Source organism: Triticum aestivum, chromosome 3D (assembly GCF_018294505.1).
Source record: "Triticum aestivum cultivar Chinese Spring chromosome 3D, IWGSC CS RefSeq v2.1, whole genome shotgun sequence".
Taxonomy (NCBI): Eukaryota; Viridiplantae; Streptophyta; class Magnoliopsida; order Poales; family Poaceae; genus Triticum; species Triticum aestivum.
The window spans coordinates 131,528,479-131,530,041 of record NC_057802.1 but is presented as its reverse complement, the minus strand read 5'-3'; the positions used below and the strand labels follow the sequence as shown (position 1 = coordinate 131,530,041).

At 50.8% G+C, this 1,563-nt stretch overlaps 1 protein-coding gene across 1 annotated transcript in view; it reads right to left on the bottom strand.

Annotated features, from left to right (window-relative positions):
- Positions 1-513: 513 nt before the first annotated feature.
- Positions 514-1,563, bottom strand: part of LOC123074347 (cytochrome P450 71A1) — a 25,485-nt gene continuing 24,435 nt past the window's right edge. Inside the window, exon 2 of the mRNA XM_044497219.1 lies at positions 514-1,328. Coding sequence (XP_044353154.1) covers positions 705-1,328 — 624 coding nt within the window. The 3' untranslated portion in view covers positions 514-704. The remainder of the gene's footprint in view (positions 1,329-1,563) is intronic.

Genomic DNA, 1,563 nt, shown 5'->3' with positions numbered 1-1,563 from the left:
GACTGCTGGACAGGCTTGTCATCTACAGAAATGTAAGCTACGAAGTTCAAGTACCTAGCAATATCATCTACAGAAGATGTACGCAAGGAGGTTCAAGGAAGAGTAGCATGCTGAAAACTAACCTGTGATGACACTCGCTATAAAGGTACTAAATGTAACTTTTTTGCCAGGTTTGTTGGACGCCACCGAGCGCACTACATGCACTACTTGGATGTGTAGACCTACAAGAAAAATGCACATGAGCTGATGTGTAAGATTTCCTGTCATATCAATGAAGTAATGTGCTTTCATTTGCTTCTTTTTTTATTCAAAGTGAACATGTCCAGATATAGAAATGGTTTTGGCTTGTTGAAAATAGTCAGCATATGCCCAACTAACTGCTTGGTTCCATGCTTATGTTTTATAGTATTCCTTTGTTATCTAAGTTCACTATGTGACTTGTGCAAAAGTCCTTGTTATGACCTCCTCGAATAAATCGGACGACTCTATTTTGACGTGGTCTGCACACTCTGCTATATGTAATTTAAAATATATATGTTTATCAGTTCTTGACATTTTACAGTTTTAATAGACGGGCGCGGCAACACACGTCTACAATGATCTCGTAATACATTTCAAGCAGTATATAGTACATACAAGAACACAGAACAACCACCAGTATGGAAGGTATGGCAGTACATCTTCAAGCAAGCCGCGCGCGCCGCTCAAGGAGACCACGGCTTAGCAACCACATGCAGCGCCGTCTTGAGTCGCACAGATATCCCAAACAGCTCGCTCAAGTCCAGCTTCGACGCTGCCCCGCCGGCCGCCAGCGGCGGCTCCCAGTCGAAATGGTACAGCAGGCCCGCCAGCGCTAGCTCCATCGACGGCACGGCGAACCCGACCCCGGGGCACCCTCTCCTCCCGGCACCGAACGGCACCGCCCTGAAGTCGTCATGCCCCGCCCCATATTCCGCCGGGTCATCCACGAACCGCTCCGGCACGAACTCCTCGGCGCGCTCCCACGTCGCCGGGTCCCGGCCGATGGCCCAGGCGTTGATCACCACGCGCGTCCGCGCCGGGACGCGGTAGCCCAGCAGCTCCGTGTCCTCGAGTGTCTCCCGGGGCAAGAGGAGCGGCAGGGGCGCGTGCAGCCGGAGTGTCTCCCTGATCACGGCCCTCAGGTAGCGCAGCGTGCCGAGGTGGTCCTCCGTGACGTGGCCGGCGCCATTGACGGCCGCGCGGATCTCGTCCTGGAGCTTCTGCATCACGCGCGGGTGGTTGATGAGCTCCGCCATGGTCCACTCCATTGTCGTGTAGGTTGTGTCTGTCGCGGCGGCGAACATATCCTGTATAATCATGCATGCCCAACAGGGTCAGGTTGTAGTACTTCGGCAGTTTTATATGTCAGATTTGCTAGCTATTCCTCGATCCAATGAAATTCAGTTTAGTTGCACATAAGCGAGCTCAAAGTCACCCAAATTATTATTTTACTTTCGGCCATTAATTGTACTCGAGCAATGCTATATCCACGTAATAGTTTACGACTTTACATAAATTTACGAACTATCTAACGTGGGAGTA